This window comes from Mauremys mutica, chromosome 5 (genome assembly GCF_020497125.1).
Source record: "Mauremys mutica isolate MM-2020 ecotype Southern chromosome 5, ASM2049712v1, whole genome shotgun sequence".
Taxonomy (NCBI): Eukaryota; Metazoa; Chordata; order Testudines; family Geoemydidae; genus Mauremys; species Mauremys mutica.
This window is the reverse complement of record NC_059076.1, coordinates 137,394,345-137,420,608: the sequence shown is the minus strand read 5'-3', so window position 1 is coordinate 137,420,608 and position 26,264 is coordinate 137,394,345. Positions and strand designations below refer to the sequence as shown.

Genomic DNA, 26,264 nt, shown 5'->3' with positions numbered 1-26,264 from the left:
TCAGCAGCCCGCTAACACTGCAAGGGCAGCCCTCTGTCCCGCTAGAATAAAGAGAAATGTGAGTGCACGTAGTGATAAGCAATCAGCCGAGATGAAATTTTAACCACTCACTAGAAATGATCTCTGGATGGCAGGGTGATTTTCTAGAGCCGGGCAGCGTGTTTTTGAATCGTAATCAGCTGAGAAGTCCTCCCCAGACACACAGCTCCATCTTCTTAGAAGAAAATGTTTTAGGATGGACAGTGGAGGGGTGTCCTCATGACGTATCTCCATACATTGCAACTGTACAAATCACTCACCCCAGTCGCTTGCTGTTGCTAATGTTCTGGCTTGTCTGTGTGGCCAGCCGTAAGCCACTGGCCTGAGTTGCTTCGTCTCCACCTCCAGCAAGATCCGAGCTTTACCTGCTAATTCGTTCCCATTTGTGTCTTGAGCCCCAGGGGCCATCTGGATCTAGAAAAAGGCACTATAGTGATGAGTAGGCATAAATACAATAGCTAGAAGGAAAGTTATCTGCCCCAAACAGCGCACAGGCTATGAGTCTGATCTGCTGGCTGTTGAAACTGATGGGAATCCTTCTGTTGACTTCCAAGGGATTTGGCTGAAGCCCTTCAGGACGAGCTCTGCCCTGAGGGAGCCTGTATGGTTCACGGCCATCAGGTCAAATTCTGCTCTCACTTACACAGGTGTAACTCCAGAGTAATCACACTGATGAAGAGGTGTTACTCCAGATTTACACCAGTGTAACTGGGCCCAGGTGACGGGCTAATGGAGAATTCCTAAAGCCCCCAGGACGTTCTGTGTTGTTGAATCTCTCTCTGGCAGCTGAGCTCTGAAAGGCTTCACAGCAGAGCTGAAGTTGGACGAGAAGCGCATTGTGCACCTAACCCCAGGCCTGCCCCTTCCAGGTGTTGAGCAAACTCAACTCTGCACCTTGCAGGACTGAGTCCTTTCAGAGTAGACCCTGATTCAGCAAAGCGTGAGCTTAAATCCTTCTCTAGTCAGAAAAACACTTAAGCACGTGCTTAGGTACTGAGACAAAGTTCCTCCTCTACCTTGGTGGGTCCTGCGTTTATTGGCAGATTTGCTCACCTCAGTGATCTTCCCCACAGTCTGGATCAACTCCTCCTGTGTCTGATCAGGAGTGGGGAGGTTTGGGGGGAACCCAGGCCCACCCTCTACTCCGGGTTCCAGCCCAGGGCCCTGTGGATTGCAGCTGTCTAGAGTGCCTCCTGTAACAGCTGCATGACAGCTACAGCTCCCTGGGCTACTTCCCCATGGCCTTCTCCAAACACCTTCTTTATCCTCACCACAGGACCTTCCTCCTGGTGCCTGATAACGCTTGTACTCCTTAGTCCTCCAGCAGCACAGCCTCTCACTCTCCGCTCCTTGCACCTCTCGCTCCCCTCTCCTCTAGCTCCCCACCACCTAATTGGAGTGAGCTCCTTTTCAAACCCAGGTGCCCTGATTAGCCTGCCTTGATTGGCTGCAGGTGATCTAATCAGCCTGTCTGCCTTAATTGGTTCTAGCAGGTTCCTGATTACTCTAGTGCAGCCCCTGCTCTGGTCACTCAGGGAACAGAAAACTACTCATCCAGTGACCAGTATATTTGCCCTCGACCAGACTCCTGTACCCCATTGGTCTGGGTCTGTCACAGTACATTGCTGAATCAGGGCCTTAGAGATGAGTCTGAAGTAGTGCCTCTAAACTAAGCCCCTCCAAACTTCAGGGCTGGCTGGATCTGAATCCTCTCCTAGAGTTTTCCTCCTGGTTGGAATTCAGAAGTTCTGCTTCTAGTTCAGCCATGGCTGAAATCCCACAAGAGCAGTTATACAAGGTTCTGGCCCAGAAATCCTGCAGGACCAGCTGGTCTCTGCTGTTCTAAACCTCATGACAACTGTTGCTGCCGGTTCTGAACCCTGATCTCTGAGAGGACCCTGAACCTGACTCGGATCCAGATGGGATAAGTGACCCCCTAGCGCTCCCCCTTCTGAGAGCACTGGCTTCATTCCCACAGGCAGCAGGGCACCAGGGAGCACTACAAAAGGGTCTGAAATGTTCAGTGGCTTTTAGAAAGGCAGGAGACAGGAACAATCAGGGAAAGGATTTATGGCAAGACACTGAGGATTTGTCATGGTGTGACATTTTATTGTGTGTCTGACGGACCATCACGAGCCCTGTGATTCACCGAGTGAGCCTCTCTCAGGCTTTTTGATTGCATGCTTTTCTTTTGTCTGCTGGGCTTTTTTTTTTTTACTGGTGATTGTATGTTAATAGAATCAGGCATTTAGGCAGAATCTCCCTCCCCTTTGAATAAGATACTGCTGTGGTTAAGTGGCAGCACACCAATTGCACTGTGGGTAACAGGAACATCTGCCATGACTGTGGGCCAGCATCAATCAGGCAAAAAGAGAGAGCACTCATTTTAAAGGGTCTGAAGGACAGGGGACTGGGTGACTCAGGCATGGGTGATAGAGCCTCTCACTGGCAATTCTTTCTTAGACCTTGTCTCAGCAGATAAAGAGGAACTGATCACAGAACTAAAAGTTAATGGTAGCTTAGGTGCAAGTGATCATGACTTGATCACATTTGTTATGTGCAAACACAATACAGTCCAGACAAGTGATCTCTATACTTGATGCTTTAAAAGGGCCAACTTAACAAAGCTGAAAACAATTAAGAGCCAGATCAACTGGGAGGAAGAATTTAATCAGAAATTAAATGCATCCGACGAAGTGGGTATTCACCCACGAAAGCTCATGCTCCAATACATCTGTTAGTCTATAAGGTGCCACAGGACTCTTTGCTGCTTTTAATCAGAAATATGTGACTGATAATTTGGAATTATTTAACACCACTTTACTAGTTGCCATAAAAGCCACAATTGAAGAAGGCTGTTTTAGTAAACCAGCCTGGTTTAGAAGGGAACTGAAGGGAGCTATAAAAAATAAAATAGTATATGACAAATGGAAGAAAGGATAAATGGATAGTAAAGAATATAAATCACAAGCTAGGAATTGCAGACAATTGATAAGGGAAGTAAAGGGACACAAGGAGAAATCTGTGGCCAGCAGAATTTAAAACAATAAGGAGTTTTTAAACTATCTTAGGAATGAAAAGAATCTTAACAATGTGTTGGTCCGTCACTAGCGAGAAATGGTAGCGTTATCAGTAACAATGCAGAAAAGGCAGAAGTGTTCAATACATGTGTTTTGTGTCAAGCTGTCCTGCAGTGGTTCAAGAGCACGAGCACCAACATCAGGGCAGCCTGTTAGGAGGCAGGGCACAAACTCCAAATTTGCTACGAGGTCTGTACTATCACCAATCAAGTATCAAGTGTAAACTCCTCAGGCTCTATCACAGCCTAATCATGGAGTCATAGACAGCCGCCTTGCCACCCAGACAAGCTTGTCTTTGTGACAGATGGTCTCTTACACTAAAATCACAATAATGTTCAGGTTACTCCCAGTCCCAAGGGACCAGTCACTTACCCCATGTTAATTGCACCTTAGATCTCACACCAAAGACAAGATATATATACACACACGAGTTACAGTTTTAAGTTTCAAAATGTAATAGAAGCTTCTCTAATAAGCAAGATCTATATGTCCCTGAGAGCTAAGCCAGGCTAAACACTGAGGATCACTTGCTTATGCCTTGAAAATCTTGCCCCCCCGGTGTACAAGCAGCATAGAAGTATTTTCTCCTTGTCAGGGATTTTTATTCCCTTCCCCACTTCTCTGAGCTGCCAGCTTAGCTGATGAGAGGAATTCATTTGCAGATCTCCTCTTCATGGGTTCCAGGGATAGCAAGCAACAGGGTCTTTTGTCCTCTTTGATGTTCCACAATAGTTTGTTTGGTGTTGATGGGCCTTTTCTGTGGGGCAGATCCGAACATCTTTTTTATTGCAGGCCAGCATGTCACACTAATCAATGCCTCTCTCCTGTTTGGTGACTTACTCATGGCTTGTCTACACTTAAAATGCTACAGTGGCACAACTGCACCCCATAGTGCTTCAGTGTAGACACTACCTGCACCAACGGGAGGGCTTCTCCCATCAGCACAGGTAATCCACCTCTCTGAGAGGCGGTCCCTAGGTCGATGGAAGAATTCGGCTTACCTACACCACTCAGGGGTGTGGATATTTCACATCCCTGACTGATGTAGTTAAACCAACCTAATTTTCTAGTGTAGACACAGCTACAGATGCTTACAACACAAATGCTCAAATATTACCTTGAAATAAGGGATATAGATGTGTGATACAGGAGGGCCAAGGAGCAGTGGGAGAGTGGTAGCGGGGAAGTATATAAGCCCTAGGCTAATTAAGGTGTGGTTCTCTGAAGACTAGGGAAGATTGGTTAATTGGAGCACCTGTAGTCAATTAAGGCCCTGTTAGCAACCTAATAAAACCCCCTGCTTCAGGCAGTCAGGGGAGAGAGGGAGGGAGGACTGGAGCTTGGAGGGATGCTGTGAGACTTGGAAGATCAGAAAACTGGAGTAAGGGAGACCCTGCTCCAGCATCTAAGGACTGAAGGTACCCCACCCAAGGGGGAAGAGGATAAGGACCTGTAGGGGTTGAGAGGGGATGGGACTCAGAGTGAGGAGCAATCCCAGACCTCCTCCCCTGTTTCCTCCCTTACCACCTTCCTGGGCCGCTAGTGGGGCCCTTGGTGCTCCAAGAGCAGGGGCAAGGGGTGGCATCTTAGCTCCCCCCACCAAGAAAAGTGCAGGACCCACCATACTACATTGGCCATCTTGTCACAGATATTATAAGTGAGATTAATGCAGGCAGCAATTTTTAAGCATGCAATAAAGTCTAAACAGTAAACACTTTTGCATAACTCTAATATTTATTTTAACAATACTAACACATAGGTGAGCCAGACTATTCCAGCTACATATTTGTCAGTGTTCAGTTGAGACATGGGGACTTGGCATGAGCTGGCACGTGGTTGGTCAGCCTCACATTCTGTATTTTGGGGAATGTGATCATATTATATGATAATGCTCTCCATTCCACTAGCATCTCAGGAGGTTGTTAAACAGCAGTAACCAAAGTTAGGCATCTTGAAATCAGAAGGTCAAGAGACCTTGCATACAAGAGTTTTAAAAGAGCTGGCTGAGGAGCTCACTGGGCTGTTGTTATTCATTTGCAATAAGTCTTGAAACACTGGGGAAGTTCCAGAAGATTGGAAGAAAGTTCATATTGAACCAATATTGCTGCTGGAAAACCATGTCCTGTCCTGGTGTCCACAATTCAATAAGGATATTGAAAAATTGGAGAGGGTTCAGAAAAGAGCCATGAGAATGATTAAAGGATTAGACAACGTCTTATGGTGATAACCTTCTCCATGTTAAACTAAACAGATTGAGTCTAAGGGGTGACAATTACAATCTATAAGTAACTATTTGCGGAACAAATATTTAATAATAGACTCTTCAATCTAGCTGAGAAAGGCATAACACAATGCAATGGCTGGAACCCAAAGCTAGACAAATTCTGCCTGGAAATAAAGAGTAAATTTTTAACAGTGAGGATAACTAACCATTAGCACAATTTACCAAGGGTCACGGTGGATTCTCCATCACTGGCAATTTCTAAATCACGGCTGCATGTTTTTCTAAAAGATCTGCTCTAGAAATTATTTTGGTGAAGTTCTACGGCCTGTGTTATACATGGGGTCGGACTAGATGATCAGAATGGTCCCTTCTGGGCTAGGAATCTATGAACTGTGGGGACACTTTTGAATTTAGCTCAGGTCAGTGGAAACTGAAAGTCAGCTGTATTTCTGGCTCTGTGGGGACCTATATTAAATGATTTTTATGATGTTTATTGTTAATAATAATATCTGTAGGGGTCTCAATCAAGGATCGGGGCCCCGTTGTGCCAGGCACTGTACAGACTAAATAAGGAGACAGTTCCTGCCCTAGACCGCTTATATATAAACTTCCTGGGAGAGGCAGGAAAGGGTTAAGGGCTGCCTGCTTGTCACATGAATCATCAGGGCTTTAGAGGAAGGGGCATGTTCCAGGGGCAGAGAGTGAGCAGTGCAAGGGGAATGACTGCTGCAGGCTGTTTTGCACTGGGAACTAGCCGCCTTTGTGTTTGAATTAATAAACCAGGCCCTGAGCGAAGAGCCTGAAAGAGACCAGGCCTCTGGATTTTCCCGGGCTGGGGAGGGTCCCAGACCAGCATGTAGTGGTTTATGATAAGATGCAACAGGTGGATGAAACAGCTAAAGAGAGGCAGGCGCACGTGGAGAAGGACAATATGCAATAGCAGAATGAGCAAGGGCTTAATTTGCCTGCTGCCTAGCCAGCTGGTGGCCTCCATCCATTTCCTGGTGTTCAAGCCCCCTCTTCACAGCAGCCACCAGCAGCAGCAATGAAAGCACAAACTCCTCTGGGCAGCATGTCATTTAATTACAATAAATGGATACAAATCAGGCTGAGATTTTTAAACCTGCCTAAGGGATTGCGATGCACCCATTGGAGTCAATGGGAGCTCTTCGGTAATTCCCCTGAGCAGTGCGGAAAATCTCAGCCATAGGTTGTAAACTCTTTGGGGACAGGACCTGTCTTCCTTTGTTTTCTCTGAAGCACCCAGCTCACTTGTAGCATGGGTGGTGGGGTGTATACCTCATGCAGACAAGGAATGGGTTAGTATAGGCCTGAGAGGCCAATTAGCTGCACCAGGAGGGTGGGCCAGGCCTAATTAAAGATGAAACTCAATTGGGGAAGAAGATGGGTGATTAGTCTAAAGAAAGGAAGCCCAGATTAGAGGAGGGGTAGGGGAAGGGGCTAGGGATGGATATTGATATTCTGCAGCTCTTCACTCTGTACTAGCAAGAGGTGAGACTGGCAGGGTCAAGCAGGCAATGCAGGGGACAGCTGGCTCTCGGATCCTTCCCAGAGTAGGAGGCTGGGAGAGATGAGGAGTGGCCACTGTGGGTGGGGCAGGCTCTGGTGGTGAGGAGCCCTATAAAAAGGTAGGCTCTGGACTCCCAAGGAGAACGTCCTGAGGGATGTTCAAGTGAGGAGCTGAGTCAGGGAAGTATAAGAGGCATGAAAACCCAAGCTGGAGGAAGGCAGAAGTGGGTTTCCAGATGTACTTTGAGGGGTTAGTTTTGAGGGGTGCCAGGGTGGGCCCTGTGAGTCCTGGTCCTGAGAGAAGGGTGAATTTAGGTAGGCTGTGGGAGAGGCCTGCTGAAAGGCTATGGTAGGAAGAAGTGCCAGGAAACCTGCGGCCAGGAGTCTGACCGAGCAGACTTTGGCTGCTGGTTACGGGAGCCCAGAGTGGCGGGAGGGAGTGGGCTCCCCTAACAGCCCCCTTGAGAAGGGGATAAGGATGACTGAATGTCCTCCGAGAAGGGATGTGAGGACTGCGGGTAGATTAAGGTTAGTACAGTTCCAGCACACTGTATCGCTGACATACCTAAGGCTTGCTTCTGGAATGGCCTCGGGCAATAGTCTGTGATTTTACATGTTTCAGAGTGGTAGCCGTGTTAGTCTGTATCAGAAAAAAAGAACGAGGAGTCCTTGTGGCACCTTAGAGACTAACACATTGATTTGGGCAAATGTATTTGTTAGTCTCTAAGGTGCCACAAGAACTCCTCATTCTTTTTGCTTTTCATAGAATCATAGAATATCAGGGTTGGACGGGACCTCAGGAGGTCATCTAGTCCAACCCCCTGCTCAAAGCAGGGCCAATCCCCAGACAGACTTTTGCCCCTGGTAATCCAAGACCATTAGACGGAAAGCAGTGATCCTGTCTTTCTGGGGGTTTCAGTGCATCAGGCTCTTCTGTATGCCACCACTCTGGTACCACAGTGATGGGTGATCTCAGAGGAACCTAGATTTCAGAGGGAATTGTGGCTGCCCCGCACACACCTCCTCTCCAAACCATGATTTTTTAAGTCTCTGAATATGGATTTAAATGCTTAACTTTAGGCACCCGAGTGTGAAAAATTTGGCCTTCGTGTTTGCAAAGCTCTCTTAGCTGATGGTGAAGCCAGGGCCGCCCAGAGGATTCAGGGGGCCTGGGGCAAAGCAATTTCGGGGGCCCCTTCCATAAAAAAAAATTACAATACTATATTCTCGTCGGGGCCCTTGCGGGGCCCGGCACAAATTGCCCCACTTGCTCCCCCCCATGGGCAGCCCTGGGAAAAATAAACCTTCTGCATCTCGGCACAAATCCAGTTTTGAGAGAACTTCTTTACAAGGTATCAGTGGTTCTCAGCATCAGCTAGTGCTAAACGGCACTAAAGCTCATTAAAAGAGTTGGACAAATATGTGCCGTCAAAACTGTTTCTGGATTGAAAACTAGGGGTTTTTAAAAACCAGAAAAAAATCATGAACAATGTCTGCTTTCCTTCAAAATTGGTTGTGGTTTTTTTAATTGAAAAGCTGAAATTAGTCTGCCAAAACCTGAATATGGTTTGGGGTTTCAGAAGTGTGTGGCCAAATATCTGCTGCTTGCTGTGTTTGATTGTTTAAAGAAACAATAAAAAAATTCTGCTTTAAAAAAAAAAATCCAAAACTTTTGAACCACCTCAGCTTGTGACCAAACGCCTGAGCCCATCCAGTCAGAGATTTTTCCAGGTTTCTGATACTCTGCTGGCTTCCTTGACTCATATCTGTCTCCATAACTTTGGGTTCATTTAGGTTAGAACATAAGAACAGCCATACTGGGTCAAACCAAAGGTCCATCCAGCCCAGTATCCTGTCTACCGACAATGGCCAATGCCAAGTGCCCCAGAAGGAGTAAACCTAACAAGTGATCTCTCTTCTGCCATCCATCTCCACCCTCTGACAAACAGAGGCTAGGGACACCATTCCTTACCCATCCTGGCTAATAGCCATTAATGGACTTAACCTCCATGCATTTATCTGTTTCCTAGAGACTGGCTCCATGGGGTCCCTCACCAACTGGAGACAGTTACTGTGGGTTTGTCTTTAGTATAGCTTATGTACATACTCCACGAACTGAGCATTTGAGCTTGTTCCTAATCTGGGATGATCCTATGTTGTGAAAACTGAAATGCTCAAAATAGCACATGCATGTGAATGGACATAGGGTGTTAAAATTAAATTACCCCAGGGGTCCTCAAACTGGGGGTCGGGACCCCTCGGGGTCACGAGGTTATTACTGAGGGCCGCGAGCTGTCAGCCTCCACCTCAAACCCTGCTTTGCCACCAGCATTTATAATAGTGTTAAATATATAAAAATGTGTTTTCGATTTATACGGAGGTGGAGGGGGTTGCACTCAGAGGTTTGCTATTTGAAAGGGGTCACCAGTATAAAAGTTTGAGAACCACTGAATTAACCCCTCTGGAGCCTCAGGAAATGTAGGAGGGGGTCTCCCTTGGTAGGGTTGGGAAGGAGGTAGGTGGTGTAGGATATTGCTCTTCTCATGTGATCCCTCCCCAGTGGCTAATTTTAAATGAAGCTCCCCTCCCCTGACATGAATCTCCCTATGGCACTGAAATTAAATATAGACTATAACTTGGCATTTGAGAAGTGAAAGGGCTGGTAGCCCTAATGGAAACGCTAACAGCTCGGCTCTTCTGCAAGCCTCAAACTGCTGAATGAGCTTTAGGGTAGGGAAGGCTGTGCCTCCCAAACAGCCTGGCCCTGCCCCCTATCCGACCCCCACCCACTTCCTGCCCCCCGACTGCCCGCCCCCCCCTCAGAATCCCCGACCCATCCTGCTCCTTGTCCCCTCACCGTCCCCCAGAGACCCTCCACTACCACCCCAGGACCCCACCCCTGTCCCCTGACTGCCCCAACCCCTATCACCCCCTCGCTGAGTCCTGACAGACCCCTGGAACCTCCACGATCCAACCCTTCCCTGTCCCCTGATCGCCCCCCCAACCTCTGCCTCCTGCCTGTCCCCGGGACTCCCTGGCCCCTTACCCGTGGCTCCCCTCTCACCCGGAGCCTCAGCACATCCAAGAGCTTCGCTCAACAGAGGCAGCGTGTCTCCAGCGGAGCCTGAGCCCCGCCCCGCTCAGAGCCGCGTGGTCAGGGGGCGGGGACAGGGCCCGAGCCCCTCCCCGCTCAGAGCCGCGTGGTCAGGGGGCGGGGACAGGGCCCGAGCCCCTCCCCGCTCAGAGCCGCGTGGTCAGGGGGCGGGGACAGGGCCCGAGCCCCTCCCCGCTCAGAGCCGCGTGGTCAGGGGGTGGGGCTGGGAGCTCCACGCTGAGCTCAGCTCCCTCCGCTCAGCCTGGAGCTCGCAGCCCCGTCCCCTCACCACACCGCTCTGAGCGGGGCGGGGCTCAGGGGCCCCGCCGGAGCCACACTGCAGCTGTCCGGGACGCTGCTGGATGGGCTGAGGCTCCGGGAGAGGGGAGGGGAGGAGACGGGGCCGGGGAGGGAGCCTCAGCCATGCTCGTGGGGGCCCCTGCGGAGCCCGGGGCCTGGGGCAAATTGCCACACTTGCTTCCCCCGGGCGGCCCTGGGTGAAGGAAGGTCTATAGAAGTGCCATCCGTTGTTTTATGGCATTAGCACCTCGCCCTGCTTGGCTTTTTCCAGTTATCTAAGCATTTGGGGTTTGACGGTGGCTTTGTCACAACCCAGAGTACAGAGCAGTGTGTATTCACCTCCCGGAGCAGAGCAGGCAAAGTCATAACCTGGTTCCTTGTTCCTCCAGGAGAATACAATCCACACCAGCCCTATCCTGGGCATGGATCACCACCTGCTTTGCTGTGCTAGCCAGTTCCTCGACTCCACCCCTACCTGTCTATGGTGGTGTTTCAGTCAGGGCCAGGGCAAGGATGTTTCGCACGCTAGGCGAAACTTCCAGCTTGTGCCCTCCCCACCCCGTGCCCCCACCCTGAGGCGCCCCCCCCCCACGGCAGCTCCCCCACTGCACCCTGAGGCGCCCCCCCTTGCGGCAGCTCCCCGCCCTGAGGCACCCGCCCTGCCCCAGCTCACCCCTGCTCTGAGCACGAGCACACTGTCGCTGCTTCACTTCTCCCACCTCCCAGGCTTGCGGCGCCAATGCGCTTAGGTGCCGCAAGCCTGGGAGGCGGGAGAAGTGAAGCTGCCGCAGTGTGCGAGGCGGGGCAGGGGAGAGCTGGGGCCCCTGCGTGTCACCGCCCCTCCCTTACTTGCTGCAGGCGGCCCTCCCCGCGCTCCCCTGCCCCAGCTCCCTCCACCTAAATGCCGGCGGCGACTGGGGCGGCTGAAGATCCGGCCGCCGGGGTCGCTGCCGAAGCAAACACTGCCCCCCAAATCCTAGCGCTCTAGGCGACTGCCTAGGTCACCTAAATGGTTGCACCAGCCCTGGGTTCAGTCCCTTATGCTTTGACCCATAGTACAGCTATCCCAAAGAGAGGAGAGAAATACCCAACTCTGATATCGATAGTGCTTTTCATCAGTAGTTCTCAAAGTCCTTTACAAAGGAGATCAGTATTGCTAAAAGCATGCTGTATTCAAAGAAAATATGAGGGCAAATACAGCCTGCCACTCACAGGCTATGTCATGCACAGAACATGCTATAACCCCTCAAAACATGTCCCCATCTGCCTTTCATAGAAACCCCTTTTCTTATTCCTCCCCCCCTCGTTTCTGTACCAGAAGATGGGAAAATCCCGTCAGGATTCTGTCTGTGTGTGCATGTGCTGTAAAGTGTCCATATATCAAAGATATTGTCTACATCCAGCATTTAATGCTACCAGTAAAAATATAATGTGAGGGAAAAGTAGCAGCTCGTGAGGAAGAATGAATAATCGGTGTGAAATATTGAGCCTGTAAAAGCCGCATTTTTCCTTCGGAGTGGAGTGCTGGTATTTCTGACTTTCATTTCCATAAATCAATGCTAAAAAAGTAACAATAACAAAGATTGGCTTCTGTTGCTGCAGGAGGGAAGGATAAACACCTTCTAAATGGATTGGAGTCCTGGGGACGGACCGTGCAACTCATTCTTACATGCATAAACTTCACTCATGCGAGGAGGCCCATTGGCTGGGTCCCACTGGCAAGTTCCTGGTAGAACTGATTGGAAAACCAGTTTTAAAATGCCATGATGCTTTAAAAAAAAAAAAAAAACTTTGCTGGTTTTTCAAAATGTCAGCGCTATTGAAATATTATAACCAGCTCTGGAGCTGGTCAAAAAATAGAAAAAAATGTAGATGAAATTTTTCATTGTGGGGGGGATTCCTTTTGAATTCCCAATCAAATGTGTTGACAAACCACATTTGAAATATTTCCACAGCTCTAGTTCTGAGCCTGGAGCCATGGACAGGGACACTGGAGACTGGGTTCTATTGCTGGCTCTGTCATTGGGCTACTCACCGCGAGCAAGTCACTTTACTGCTCTGTGCCTCAGTTTCCCCATCTGTAGAATGGGGACAATGATACTGAACTCCTTTGTAAAGCACTTGGAGATCTACGGTTGCAAAGTGCTACATAAAAGCTAGGTTTTGGTGGTGATAAAGAAAATAATCTTGGAGTTAAAGTCTGAAATCTGGTTCCCATTGAGTTGATATGTGGCCGAAGGAGAGGCAAACTTTGCTATAACACATCTTTTATAGTGATGTTAATAGAGCCTATGTCTTGGGGCGGGGGTGGGGGTGGGTGTCGCACAGTATGTGGTGCTGGCCTTTTACCATTTCTCCTGGCATGAAGTCTAGGAGGAAGAGAGGTGTGTCTTAGAAATCCTGGCCCCATTGAAGTCCATGGCAAAATTCACATTGATTTAAATACAGCCAGGATTTCACCCTGAATGTTTTCTTAATGCAGCTTCTTTGTCAACACTGTGCACCAGTCCTTGAACAGAGGTGGGCACAAACAACATCCAGAGCAAGCTCCTTTTTCAGAAATCTCAGCTCAAACCCCAGTGCCTGATTCTTGGGAGCACCTCTGCCCCAAAAATGTACTCCTAATTAAAGAGCCTAAGGCAGAGGGTAAACTCTCCTTCTGTTTGCAACAGCTCCCCCAAAGGCCTTGCTTACCAGAACTAACAACAAGGCGGCATTTCTTCAAGGAATGTACAGTGCTTGCACAAAAAGCACTTTTAAGACTAGATGTAACAGCACCTTCTTGTGACTCCTGCCATAACAATACACTGGTCCTCAAACTTTTTCATACCAGGGCCTTGTTCCCATCCAGCTTGTACCTCATTCCCACTGAGCAATACGATAACTGTAGGGTTGTCCAAACCTCTTGACATGCCTTAGGGTCATTTTCCCCACAATGAGAACCCCTCATTTAACACGTCTCACTGTTAGCTTGGTGGTTTCCGACTGGACTGGACAAAGGATTAGAAGATGTACTACAGAGTACATCTGTACTTGACCCGCAGAATATGTCCTAAATGACCTAACAGGTCTTGTCCATACATAGTTATGATTATAACTCTTTGTCTGAGCCCATCCTTAATGAAACGAAACTGGGACCAAATAGCTAAATCCTCTGCAAATTAAAAACTGACACTCTCGACCGTATTCTCCACGGCTTTGCACCCTGTGTTGTCATTTGTATTCACTGTGCACAGGCGCAAAAGGCTGTCAGCACTGAGAGTGAGTGGAAAATTCTAATTGGGAACCTTTGTACCCACTTTGCACAGGTGTAAATGACAATGAAAGGTGAGAATCCAGCCCCATATAACCATTATGGGCCAGCTCTTGCCTCCTTTACAAGGGGTGTAAATCAGGAGTAACAAGAACTCCACTGAAGTCTAGGGAGCTACGCCTGCATAATGCTGGTGTGCGATCAGAATCTGGTCTTTTAAGTGCGATGGAAAGTGCTTCCTCATTTCTCTCTCCTCTGTTTCCCACATTCCCTTTTTCTTTTCCCTGAAGAAGCTGCTGATTATAATTACAGTGCGGGCTGAGGTGGCAGCTTAGCGGAGCAGGACTTTCTATTTTTGTGCTTTGTGCATTGTCAGATAAAATTACCCGGATTATTTGTTGTTGTGGTTGATGCATTGAATAGATTTGATATTTAAATCCAGCAGTGTTTACGATGGACTGCGAGTCTGTGTCGGGAGGGGGGAGACTGTATTTTGTATATTGCAGTGAATTTTTTTTTAATTCTTTTTCTTTTTTTTTTCTTTTTTTTTAACTAGGCAGATGAAGTTGAAGACTAAATCCTAGTGTTACAATGAAGGACCTGATTCTGGTGAGAAGCAATTTGCTCCTTAAGGAGTCCCACTGAGATTCTCTCCTCCCCCACCCCCAAACAGCTTTAGGGTTCTTATGTGCCTAATAGTATTCTTGGATAGTGAAGACCTGGCATCATGGGAAAATGTGGCTCACCTTTGTATCACTTGTCATTCCCTACAGGTAATTTCCAAGTGTGTTGTCCAGCCCATCATCCCTTCTCAGGTCCCACCATGGCCTTCTCAAAGGCCCTTCATCTCCAACACGCTATTGGAACGTTCCTCTTCATTCTCTTCGGTGGTTTAGCCTGGGTCACCATTGTTCTACCCAATCTATCCAGCGAGGACCATCAATAGTGAACTCCGAGTGAATCTCTGCAGCCAGGACCAAAGCCAGCCCCAGGGAACCATAGGGAGTGGAATCAGTGCAGTTCCACTGTTCATAGGAGGAGAGGTGGATTCCAGATGGCCACGCAGTGTGGAGGCACAGCTCCTTTTGTTGTTTTTGTTTTAATGTTTTGCTCAGAAGTGGTATGAATGGGGCCAGAGGATCTGCCCCTGTGTAACACTGACAGACCCTGGTCGTCATCATCCGGAATCAAACCTGGGACCTCTTGAGCTTAATGCATGAGCCTCCACTGCCTGTGCTAAAATAGGCATGAGCCTCTCCTGCCTGTGCTTAGCCAAGGCTGTAGCAGGCTCATCGATCTCTAGCTAGTCTAGCTGGCACTAGAAGGCAGGGCTGGCTTTAGGCCGATTTCCCCCGATTGCGGGAAATTGGGCCCCACGCCTAAGAGGGGCCCGATTTACTCACCCAGTGGCATTTTGGCGGTGGGGGGAGGGGTCCGCTCTGGGTCTCCGGCGGCATTTCAGCGGCGGGGGTGTGTGTCCACTCCAGATCTTCGGCAGCATTTTGGCGGCGGGGTGGGTGTGTGGTGGTGTCCATTCTGGGTCTTCGACGGCATTTCAGCGGCGTCAGGGGTGTGTGTGTGTGTGCTCCGGGTCTTCGGCAGCATTTCGGCAGCGGGGTTGTGTGTGTCCGCTCCAGGTCTTCGGTGGATTTCGGTGCAGTGGGGGTGGGGTCTGCTCCAGGTCTTCGGTGGCATTTCAGTGGCGAGAGTTCCTTCGGTGCCGTGGAAGACTCAGAGCGGCGCCCCCACCGCTGAAGTGCTGCCGAAGCCCCGGACCACCACCGGGTGTTTGAATCGGGCCCTGCAGTTCATAAAGCCGGCCCTGCTGGAAGGGGACAGAATGCCACACTAAGCAGGCATGAGTTATACCTACAGCCCACCCCACATAGAACGGGCGCGTTAGGGTCATATTCAGCCCATAGCAAACTCTCCTATCCATAACAGACTTTCCTAGCCCACCGGAGAGACCTTTCCTCATGTGCATTCATTTAGGGTCAAACCTGGCCGCTGCATTCTCTGCCATCGCCCAGGCAAAAGCCCCACTGGCTGCAGCTGGAGTTGTGGGTGCTCAGGGAGTCGGAAGCTGGGCACCCCAAGACAGAGATGGCCAGAGTTAAACACTGAGTGTAGTTGGTCTGTGCAAGGCTCCAGGGAGAGTCTGTAGGCCTGGCAGGTGAGTCCTGCAAGGGGTGCGAATTCCAGGGGACAGCAGGTTCTCTGATGCCTCAGAGGAGGGGCAGGTCCAGAGCTGGGTGGGGGAACTGCCAGGTGGGAGGCTGTGAAGCGGGAGAGCAGATGCTGGGGTAGTTTGTGGCAGTGGAAAGACTGGGCATTAGCAGAAGAAAATGAGCAGGGGATGAAGGGGCATTCTGGGAGCGGCAAGAGAGCTGTGGGGGAAGGGGTGGACTTGGGGTGGACAGTTGAGGTGGTTGTGGGAAGGATCAGGAATTGAGGAATCTGGTATTTTTATCGGTTAAATGAAGAGCTGGGCAAACCCCAGGGGTCCCTGCCAACCTTGTGATCTGTTTCAATGCCTGTGAACTTGCAAACTGCTGAGTGCCAACTGCAAATTCTGATTACATCAAACAGACACAATATCTCAAATGGAAACTCCCCTTCTCCCCCCACCACCCAAATCCCACCAAGTTCCACCTGAAACTCCATAAATCCCTCCCTGGCAAACCTGAACAAAGTGAACCCAAGCCAAACTCAGCCTGCCGGGCACCGGGTTTCACTTGAAAAACCTCTTCACAGCTGCATTTAGCACCCCAGCCCGAGACGGGACTGAGCCGCTGAGTATGAAGCCAGATCTGGGGTTTGGCTCAGACTCCTCTCACTGCAACCCAGGCACAATGGAACCCCTTTGTCACTCCGTCTGGGACCTGCTGCCAGAGAGCACAAGCGCTAATGCTGAGTGGGATTCCCCTCGCCGGGGCAGTGATTAATACGTCTGTTGAACAAACAGCTGCACAGCAAAGGCGTGTAACATGCCCAATGCTGACAAGGACCCTGTTTGTCCCAAATAAATTGCTGAAGAGCAGGTTGGCCATGGGAAAACATGACATTTGCAAGGCTGCCTAGGTCAGGGAGACGAATAGTGATCCGATGAGCATCAGCTGTGCAAGTTGAAAGCTGCCTACGGGGGTCTGGGTCTCAATCGCCTGATTTTTTTTTCCCAAAGAATTTAACCTATTTTTAGCAAGGAGAATGCGTTGCTGGCTTGATCATTTGGGTCAGTTCCTCCCTTTGCCTTCCCTCGTTTGGGGCATCGCATCTGCCTGTGCACATCTGGCAAACTCCCTCCAACATCTGCACTGGGTTCTGGGCAGAGGGATCGTACAGCCCTTGGCTTAGGCACGTGGGGGTGAGCAGCAAACCCACGGAAGGAATAAGAGGAAAGAGGGCGAAGGTGGGTGACGTGTTCATGCCATTCTCACCTACGGACCATTCTGTTGGTGAGTGGTGTGTGCTCACTAAGAGGACAGAGAATGGCTAATGCTGTATCTAACAAACATGTACCAACAATAAAATAGCTCCTTGCCTCTTGGTCCATCTCTTCTGCCAATTGCTCTCATGCTTCATTGCTTTCTAAATCTTTTCCCTTCTACCCTGCTATCAACAGCAATACCAGCAGAAATGCCCAGGGTTAATTTATGGGTGAAGCTGAGCCATAGATGCTACGTGCGGCTTATGGTGAGGCCACGTGTCGAGGGAAACATCTGCAGTTCAAAGAAAGGATGATTTAAAGTGCTGAGACGTAACAAAGCTTTTAAGGAACAACCCTTGGGAATAAAACTGCATGGTCCACCTGAAATGCGTCCTACCTGCCCGTGCTCAGAGCACATATTTAGTGCTTGTGGTGGCACCGTGACAGACGGCTTAGTGAAAACAAATGTTAATGTTAATTAAGCTGGAAAACTTCCCAGATTTCAAGAGGGAGAGTGTTTGCTTGGATAATCATTCAGATAGCTGATGCCCTGCTTGGATAGCATATAGTAGGAAGACAGCTTACTCACTCAGAAGCAGGTAATCATACAATTGCGGCAATTCAGCCAGAGCCCGTACTTACTCGAGACTAGAGCAGGATTGTTCCCTACAGCATCTTGTCCAGTGCTTTGAGCAGCTTAGGTTTCAATGACCCAAGTGATATGGTTTCTCTGCTGGGAGAGTATTCTCTAGCCTAACGGATCTCACTGTTAGACAATTCTTCCAGGTGTTCTTCCTAAATCCTCCTTCGTTTAATTTCATCCCAATGCCTCTGGATGATGAGAATCAATCTCCCTTATGCCATGGCAGGAGTTCACAGCTGTGGAAGGGCTGGAAAGAGAGGACAGGGTTTAATCAACATGTCCCCAGATCCTCAGCTGGTATAATAGTTCCATTGGCTTCTACAGAGCTTTGCCAATCTGCACCCACTAATGATCGGACCAATAGACTTTAGCTTCCCTGCCACCACATCCCCGTCCCTTGTAATTGAAATCCACTGCCAGTGTCAGCCTGAGAGTGGTGAATATCAGCTAAGAGTTAATAGGAGTGAATAGACGTTATTGTCGTCGTGGGATGGGAATATTATTTTTGCTTTTAAAAAAAGATGTTAAAAACAAAGTGAGGGATGCACAGAGCCTGCCTGGAAACCCCTGGTCTCATTTCTAGTTTTATTGGAAGCCATGTGATGGCTCCTATTTTCTAAAAAGAACAGGAGAACTTGTGGCACCTTAGAGACTAACAAATTTATTTGAGCATAAGCTTTCATGGGCTACAGCCCACTTCATCGGATGCATGCAGTAGAAAATACAGTAGGAAGATACACACACACACACACACACACACACACACACACACACACACACACACACACACACACACACAACATGAAACAATGGGTGTTACCATACACACTCTAACGAGAATGATCAGTTAAGGTGAGCTATTACCAGCAGGAGAGGAAAAAAAATTTTTTTTTGTAGTGGTAATCAAAATGGTAACACCCATTCTTTCATGTTCTCTCTGTGTGTATATATATCTTCCTACTGTATTTTCCATTGCATGCATCCTATGAAGTGGGCTGTAGCCCATGAAAGCTTATGCTCAAATAAATTTGTTAGTCTCTAAGGTGCCACAAGGACTCCTGTTCTTTTTGCGAATACAGACTAACACGGCTGCTACTCTGAAACCTCTTATTTTCCGTCAGTGAGGAGACTTTCAGTTTTTGGATGTGATGAGCTCTGAGTCTCGGCTGGCAGTTCAGATGCCCATTGGTATTGCAGTTAAGTCTCTTTGGGTTTCTGACCAGGTGATGCTCCCTGGAAGGCTCCATAACAATTTGTGAAGGGACAGCTGAGATCCCACTGAAGCCACGGGCGTGAGACTAGGTAGCGAGAGAAACACTGATCAAGAAAGAGGAAAGCTTCTGGCCTTATACTCCATGACTCTCTGTGATGTGGTTCCTGTTCCATTTGCGGCATGATGCTCTGCTGAGTTCTCCCAAGGATGATGGACTATGCCCAGCCAGCAGCATGGTTTCATTGCCAGCTGTGTGCAATGAGAGTTACTCGCAGGTATCCTCAAAACACAGGTTCTTTTTCCATCTCTGTTTCTCCTTTTGCTTTCTTCTCACTCTCATTCTTATTTGCACTAGAGTAGCTCCTGGAAAACCCAGCCAAAATCAAGGCCCTGGTGTGCTAGATACTGTACAGACATATAGTAAGAGACAGTACTTGCCCTGAAGAACTTACAAAGTACAACTCACCTGGGATATGGTGGATTCACCATTGAAATACTTAAATCCAGACTGGGTGTTTTTCTGTGTATATGCTCTAGCTCGGCCCAGAAGCTATGGGCTTGATGCAGGGATTAGCAGGTGAGATTCCCAGGCCTGTGTTATGAAGGAGGTCAGAGATGATCACAATGGTTCCTCCTGTAGACAAGGCAGAAAAGAAGTGGGCGGGAGGGAAGGGATTTGCCCCCACTCACCCAACAGGTCAGCGACAGAGCTGGATGTGTACAAGCCTCATTCTTTAATCGCGCTCACTGTTAAAAATTTTTTTTACTGCTTTCTAATTTGAATTTATCTGGCTTCAGCTTCCAAACACTGGTTCTTGTTCTGCCTTTTCCCACTAGATTAAAGGGCCCTTCTAACATCTGGTATTTACTCCCTGTGAAGGTATTTAGACACTGTAGTTAAGTCACTTCTCAATCTTCTTTCTCAGGGGTCGGCAACCTCTGGCACGTGGCTCGCCAGGGTAAGCACCCTGGTGGGACGGGCCAGTTTATTTATCTGCCGCGTCGGCAGATTTGGCCGATCGTGGCTCCCACTGGCCGCGGTTCGCCGTCCCAGGCCAATGGGGGAGGCAGGAAGCGGCGCGGGCCGAGGGATGTGCTGGCCGCAGCTTCCCGCCTCCCCCGTTGGCCTGGGACGGCGAACCGCAGCCAGTGGGAACCGCGATCGGCCGAACCTGCCGACACGGCAGATTAACAAACTGACCCAGCCTGCCAGGGTGCTTACCCTGGTGAGCCGCATGCCAGAGGTTGCCGACCCCTGTTCTTTCTGATAAGCTAACCAGATGGAGCTCTTTCCATTTCTCACTGTGAGGCATTTTCTCCAGCCCTTTGTGGCTCTTTCCTGCTGCATCTCCAATTTTTCGACCACCTGTTTAAAGTGTGGACACCAGAACTGGATGCCTTATTCCCGTATCGGTCTCACTAATGCCGGGCACAGAGGTAAAATCGCCTCCTTACTCCTACCCGTGACACCCCGGTTTGTACATCCATGGATCGCATTCGCTCTCCTTGTAATAGCATTGAACTGGGAGCTCCAGTGACTTGTTCGTCCACTGTAACCTCTCAATCCCGTTCAGCGCCCCAGCTTTGCATAATACAGCCCCCCATTCTGTAGGTAGGGCCTGCATTCTTTGTTCCAAGATGCGTACATAACTCTGTATTGGCTGTATTAAACCATATTTCATTTCAGTGAGCCAAGCAATCCAGATGGCTGTGCACGACTGCCCTGTCCTCCTCATTATTTATTATTCCACCAACCTTTGTGTCATCCACAAACTTTATCAGCAGTGATTTTTGTATTTACTTCCAGATCATTGATGAAAATGTTGAATTGTGGCAAGACTGGTACAGATCTCTGCAGAATCCCACTAGAAACACCCCTGTTCAGTGATGTGTCCCCATTGACAACTAGTTTTTGAGATCTGTTGCTTAGCCAGTTCTTAATCCATTTAACGTGTACTTTACTGATACTGCATGCTTCTAGTTTTTAATCAGAATATGTGGTACTAAGTCAAATGGTTTTCAAAAGTATATTGGATCTTCACAGTTACCAAACTTGTAATGTCATCAAAGAATGAAATCAGGGTTGTTTGACATCTATTTTCCATAAATCTATGTAGGTTGCATATTTATTTTCCTATCCTTTAATTCTTTATCAGTTGAATCCTGCATCAGCTTTTCTATTACTTTTCCAGGGATTGATATCAAGCTAACTGGCTTATAGCTTCCCAGCTCATCCTGCTTGCCTTTTTGGAATATTACCACATTAGCACTCTTCCAGTCTTCTGATATTTCCCCGGTACTCCAAGGTTTATTAAAAATTAACAGCAGCAGGCCAGTGAGCTCCTCGGCCAACTCTTTTAGGACTCTTGGGTGCAAGATATCCAGGTCTGCTGATTTAAAAATATTTATCCTGGCAATGAGGTGGTTAATGAGGGCCTGTGGACCTAGCTGGCCCCTCCCCACTATAGCTGCAGCAGATGTCACTTGTGGGTGGGGAAGTTAACAGAAGAAGGTCCAGTTCGGTTTGGGACTGGCCAGGAAGGAGAGCAGAGCTCTGTGCCTCTCCTGGTGAGGAAAACCTGGATACAGCCAAGAGTCTGAGACAGCTTACTGCCTGGATGAGCCTACCACTAGATGTTATGACTGGCTCTAGAGAGACCAAGTGAAGCACTGGCTGCATGAAAACAAGCCCTAAGTAGAAGGGGTCCAGCCGAAGACTCCTTGGTGAGTCCTGTTTTGAGTTCTTAGCATTGCTTTTGTTTCGGATTTTAATACCCTGGAAGAGGTGGGATGCAAGGATGGGCCATAGCAGCACGGTGCCGGACCCTGTGAGATGCAGCAACCGGCTGTCAGAGCCCCTGCAACAGGGTGAGTAGTGCCCAACTGGGTCACAAGGGGGCACTCCAGAGGCCAGCTCTGTCACACCCCTAGCAGATATGGTCTGTCTTTGTAGGAGGATAGGGAACCACGGAAGATTTTGTTACGGCCTAGCTTAGGCAGTTCCGCTTTCTCAGCCTCCGTTTATTGTAGGACACGGCATGCTAGTTTCAACCTGCCGTAACCGGCTGGAATTGCTGCGTGACAAGCCCCTAGGCTGTTGGCCAAGGGGGCGGCCCCGGAGGGTGGAGAGTTCCTATTGCATTATGTATGAGTTGGTTTGCTGCTGTTTGTATAAATATGAGCATGCTTTGTGTTTGCTTTTGACTCCGTACCAGGCCGAGCTCCAGGGCGCTGGGTTCCTCACCTCCGTGACAGCAACGCTTGGAGTCCCCGTTGCGGATGTGTCACTTTATTTTCATTAAAGCCAATAACTCGCAGTGTGTGTGGGCCTCATTCTTACAGAGCACCCTGGGAAGGCCTACAGCTCCCCTGGAACCTAACAGTCTTCCTTTTCAGACTGGAAAATACTTCATCATCCTCGTATAATATGAGTTAACTTGAAGGATTAGATGTTTATCAGTAAACATCAATTTCACTGTGCACATACAAGCCAATGGAAACAAATTTCTATCAATAACAGCTGAAATTTACAGATAGGCAAAGGAAGAAAAACGCTGTTTGAGAACTTTTTTTGAGTTTGATTTAAGGATATTGACTTGGTACATTGTGACATGTGATGCTGACAGTTTGGGTTTTAGCAGTTATAAAGCTTTATCTCTTTGATCTCAAAGTCTACTGTCATTAAATAATTATTGTCTCACCCTCCCCCATCAGTTTCCCACAACTGTGAAAATATAAATTGATAGAAACAGAAAAAATGCTTAAAAATAAACATCAATATTATCCATTAACATCATCGAAATCAAATTCGGGCAAGGCTAGATCTGCGTGCATAATCCTGCTTCTTTCCAAATACAGGACAGAAGTATTTGTTGAATGCTTCTGCCTTTGTGCATCATTAACAATTTTACCATCACCATCTAATAATGGGCCCATACTGTGCCTAGCATTTCTTTTCCCAATATACAAACTCCTTCTTATTGTCTTTAGCCTTTCCAGCAATGGATTTTTCTCTCATGTCCCTAGCTTCCTATATCAATTTTCTGCACTTCATAACTTCTAATTTATAAAATCTCAGATGCAGATAAATTTGGTCACATTCTGATCAGGAACAGTCAACATTGATTCACCAAGGGCAAGTCATGCCTGACCAACCTGATAGCTAGTTATCTCATCATAGAAGGCTCTGTGGATATGGGGAAAGTGGTGGATGTGATATATCTTGACTTTAGCAAAGCTTTTGATACAGTTTCCCACAGTATTCTTGCCAGAAAGTTAAAGTAGTATGGCTTGGATGAATGGACTATAAGGTGGATAGAAAGCTGGCTAGATTGTCGGGCTCAACGGGTAGTGATCAATGGTTTGATGTCTAGCTGGCAGCTGGTATCAAGTGGAGTGCCCCAGGGTTCAATCCTGGGGCCGGTTTTGTTCAACATCTTTATTAATGATCTGGATGATGGGATGAATTGCACCCTCAGCAAGTTTGCAGATGACACTAAGATGGGGGGAGAGGTAGATATGCTGGAGGGTAGGGATAGGGTCCAGAGTGACCTAGACAAATTGGAGGATTGGGCCAAAAGAAATCTGAGGTTCAACAAGAAGTGCAGAGTCTTGCACTTACGAAGGAAGAATCCCACACACGGCTACAGGCTGAGGACTGACTGCCTAAGTGGCAGTTCTGCAGAAAAGGACCTGGGGATTACAGTGGACAAGAAGTTGGATATGAGTCAGCAGTGTGCCCTTGTTGCCAAGAGGGCCAACAGCATATTGGGCTGTATTAGTAGGAGCATTGCCAGCAGATCGAGGGAAGTGATTATTCCCCTCTATTCAGCACTGGTGAGGCCACACCTGGAGTATTGTGTCCAGTTTTGGTCCTCCCACTACAGAATTTGAGAGAATCCAGTGGAGGGCAACAAAAATGATTAGGGGGCTGGGGCACATGACTTATGAGGGGAGGATCAGGGAACTCCGTTATTTAGTCTGCAGAGGAAAAGAGTGAGGGGGGATTTGATAGCAGCCTTCAACTACCTGTCTCTCTCAACAGCAGAAGTTGGTTCAATAAAAGATATTACCTCACCCACCTTGTCTCTCTCTCCCAGCTCAAAACCAATTGAAGGCCCCATTCAGCCCTTGCGTAAGTGGATGCAACTCCAGGTTCTTCACTGAGGTGGAGCTGTGTTCACTCTCTCACACCCGGGTTGAACGGAAGCAAAGGTCTTGAGTTCTCAGTCGCTAATGAAACCTAAAGGCAAGATTGGTGGTTTCTTTGTGAATATTTTGCTCATGCAGGATGATTTAGTTGGGGTTGGTCCTGCTTTGAGCAGGGGGTTGGACTAGATGACCCCCTGAAGTCTCTTCCAACCCTAATCTTCTTTGATTCTACTTAGGGACACACTTGTGTATTAATTGCATTATTGTAGCACCTCGAACCCCCAGTCATGGACCCGGGCCTTGTTGTGCTAGGTACAATGGCAGAACAAAAAATATTCCCTGCTCCCAAAGGGTTTACAGTCTAAGTACCTAAGACAAGAGACAGCAGCTCGATACAGACCCGTGGGGGAGAATAAGGAAACAATGAGACAGGATTGTTCAGCCTGATGGGCAGTGGTGTCAGAACAGCAGCCGCCTAACTGTTGCCAATTTTTTTGTAGGCATCATGTCCGAGGAGAGTTCTGGGGAGGGATTTGCTGTAAAGAGGCTTCCTGCAAATAAACATGAACACAGTGTACTGTCAAACTGCAAGCTTAAGAATAAGGAAAATGGGCACTCAGTGTTTGGTCATAAAAATACTGGAAAAGATGCTCCACAATGAGGTGGAATTAGATGAAATTCGAGCCACTCAGAATACATTATCCCTGCAGCATGTTCCCGAAATCACTCTCTGAATTGCAGAGTAATTTGCTCTTAGCCTATACAGCCTTTCCTCCCTCCACCCCCAATAGCAATCATTTGGGAGCTCATTTCTCACTTATCCTACTCCCAAAGGAAATATTTTACAACGGGACAATGGTGATGTGTCATCATGACGTTAGGGGTCACTCATTCAGCGGCGATAATGTGCAGTTTCCCAATTGCCTGCCTGTAATCACTGCGCTAAACTGCTTCTGGAGGACTTGCATGTTCTTTAACCCTTTGCTGAATCATTAAGGTTTCCATCATTCATTTCAGCAGCCGTGAACCTGATTTACCAGCAGATCAAGATATGTAGCTCTGCCTGGCAAGACTCCATCTGAAACAAATTTCTTAGCACTATGCAAAGGTCTGGTGCAGGAGATTAATTGTGGGCTATGGGTTTTCCCTCCTTTAGGTCATCAGTTCAGGTCCATCCCAGATCAATGATAGGTGGAAGTTATTTCCCTCTGAGAGCTGTATCCAGTTGTAGCCTATATGAAATGAGCACCACTGATGAGTGGCAAAGTGTCCCTGTCACAGCTTGCGCTCATTGGTAGCCTCAGCAGAAAGGCAAAAAATGCAATGAGTTATAAAAAGAAAATGCACTTCTCTTGTGAAAGTTATGCTGGCAATGCACTCTGGGGAAAACTTTCCCTGCTCAATGGCTGAGTAGAGGACTTTAAATTGATGGCTCTGTATTCTAGCCTTTTTCACAAGCATTAGCAATTCATTTTTAAAACAACTATAGCATTGAGGACTGATTCTCCCCTGACTTGCACTTTGTATTGTGCAAAGTGCTGCCTGATCATCAGGATGGTAGTGATTTACACACTCTTTGCACTGGTGTCAGTGACGACACAAGGTACAAGGCAGTGGAATATCAGGCCCTGGTGTTTTAAAAACCAAAATCCACAGCCTCTTCATGTCATCGCCTCACAACTGCTCTTCAAAAATGTTATAAACTTGCACAGAAATAAAATACCTTTATGATTAATTGAGTTGGTTAAAAAAATTCCATCCAAACATTTATCGCCTCCTCCTCCGACAATGAAACTTCAACTAAATGAAAATTAACACAGAATGTTTTTCTCCAGAATATTCAGGCATTTGCTGGACAAACCTAAATATTTATTTTGATGAAAAAAACAAATGTCAACAAAAATGATTCTTTAACATTTTTGTTGAAATCGTTTGTGGGCAGAGGGAAAAAGCCATTTTCCAACCAGCGCTACTAGCTGATACCCCAATCGTGCAAAGACAAACTACTAATAATAAATAATAGTCCTGTCAGCTCCGGTAGGACTACTCCGACCTTAACATTAAGCGTGTGTGTATCTCTTTGTAGAATTAGGACACAAGAAAAGAAGTAGAAAAAAACCTCTTTGGATGCCATTTATACAAATCAAAAGGTTTTTATCGCCTTATGTCTCACTTCAGTGACCTTTATGCTACTGTGTTTCTCTATGCATGTTGGTTGCCAATCCCAACTAAATTTGCTGATATCCGCCATTAAAAAAACATCATGAACAGATTTAGTAAAAGTCAATAAAATGTATATGTCAGGGGGAA

At 47.8% G+C, this 26,264-nt stretch overlaps 1 protein-coding gene across 2 annotated transcripts in view; it reads left to right on the top strand.

Moving 5' to 3' along the window:
• Nucleotides 1–14,944, top strand: part of LOC123370720 — a 168,965-nt gene extending 154,021 nt beyond the window's left edge. For both annotated transcript variants that reach the window (XM_045017460.1, XR_006579518.1), the window contains exons 7-8: nucleotides 14,077–14,129; nucleotides 14,294–14,944. In XM_045017460.1, the coding sequence (XP_044873395.1) occupies nucleotides 14,077–14,084 (8 nt within the window). In that variant the 3' untranslated portion in view covers nucleotides 14,085–14,129; nucleotides 14,294–14,944. The remainder of the gene's footprint in view (nucleotides 1–14,076; nucleotides 14,130–14,293) is intronic.
• The last annotated feature ends 11,320 nt before the right edge of the window (nucleotides 14,945–26,264 follow it).